This window comes from Nicotiana attenuata, unplaced genomic scaffold (assembly GCF_001879085.1).
Source record: "Nicotiana attenuata strain UT unplaced genomic scaffold, NIATTr2, whole genome shotgun sequence".
In the NCBI taxonomy this organism is placed as follows: Eukaryota; Viridiplantae; Streptophyta; class Magnoliopsida; order Solanales; family Solanaceae; genus Nicotiana; species Nicotiana attenuata.
Genome location: NW_017674694.1, coordinates 87,075 through 88,180, shown reverse-complemented (window position 1 = coordinate 88,180; position 1,106 = coordinate 87,075). Strand labels below are relative to the sequence as shown.

At 35.1% G+C, this 1,106-nt stretch overlaps 1 protein-coding gene across 1 annotated transcript in view; it reads left to right on the top strand.

The window, feature by feature from the left end:
• The first annotated feature begins 529 nt into the window (after positions 1–529).
• The window catches only part of LOC109219136, a 5,520-nt gene continuing 4,943 nt past the window's right edge, over positions 530–1,106 (top strand). Inside the window, exons 1-2 of the mRNA XM_019383565.1 lie at positions 530–549; positions 639–723. Of these exons, the coding sequence (XP_019239110.1) occupies positions 530–549; positions 639–723 (105 nt within the window). The remainder of the gene's footprint in view (positions 550–638; positions 724–1,106) is intronic.

Genomic DNA, 1,106 nt, shown 5'->3' with positions numbered 1-1,106 from the left:
ACAACGTAAGGATGGTAGACCACTGGATGTTGATTCTGCCAATGCAATCGTAAGATTCCTTTTTTTATTTAAAGTTCTGAATTGGGAAATAGTTTAGGAAAAAACATAAAAGCGAATAAATGAATTCCAACTTGGATTTATGTATTCTGTGGTCAGGAAATGATAAATGAAAGGATGAATAATAGTGAGAGCTCTACTGATCAACCTCCTCGCAGTGTTGCTTGGGAAGGCGATGTATATTCCCAGGTGTTCGGAAATGACAAAAGTGGGTATGTTCGTGGTTTAGGACTTGGTCCAACTCCTTCTATGCTATGGGGTAGTAGATCTTCCTTAGGAAATATTATTGTAAAGGATTCATCTAATGAGGCCGTACAAAGGTTAACACAGGAGATAACCGAGTTAAAGGATAAACACAATGAAGAAATGAATCTGATGAAACAAAATCAAGAGAAGATGCAATCAGAATTACTCTAAATGAGACAATTGATGCGCAAATATGTTTTTAATGAATCTATGCCTCAAAATATCAATGGCACCTCAAGTGAACAGGTAACTCGATTTTCAGAAGTTATAGGCATTCTTAATGAAGTTTTAATCCTATAAAACGAATTGTAATCTAATGTGTTAATATTTATTAGGTCCTTGACGCCAACAGTGGCCATGAACGAGTACCACAAACATCAAGGATACCTAGTGTTGCTGAAAATACTTCACTGTCTCAAGGTACTACTCATCTTTATCCTTCGGTGCTACTATTTGAGTTTTCTATTGTTTGAATTTTCCTCCAATTCTTTTATCATTAGAATCTAATTTCATGTAAACTTGCAAGAAATGGAAACAAGATATAGTTTCAACTTATATGCTTCCATAATTCGATTGTAACTTTATCAGTTTTAGTACCATTTACATAAGAGAGCAATAGATAATGAAATAGCAGTCATGAAACTGAGGTCTTCATACACCATTTGAAGCACTGGCATGTTTTGTAAAGTAAACACATGACAGATGACTTCTAGCAAGTATAATGCTATGATATATTACAAACAGGGCAACTCGAGTTCCTTATTCGAATTGTGATTCCCCCGCGACTTGTTTGAGTTGATGAA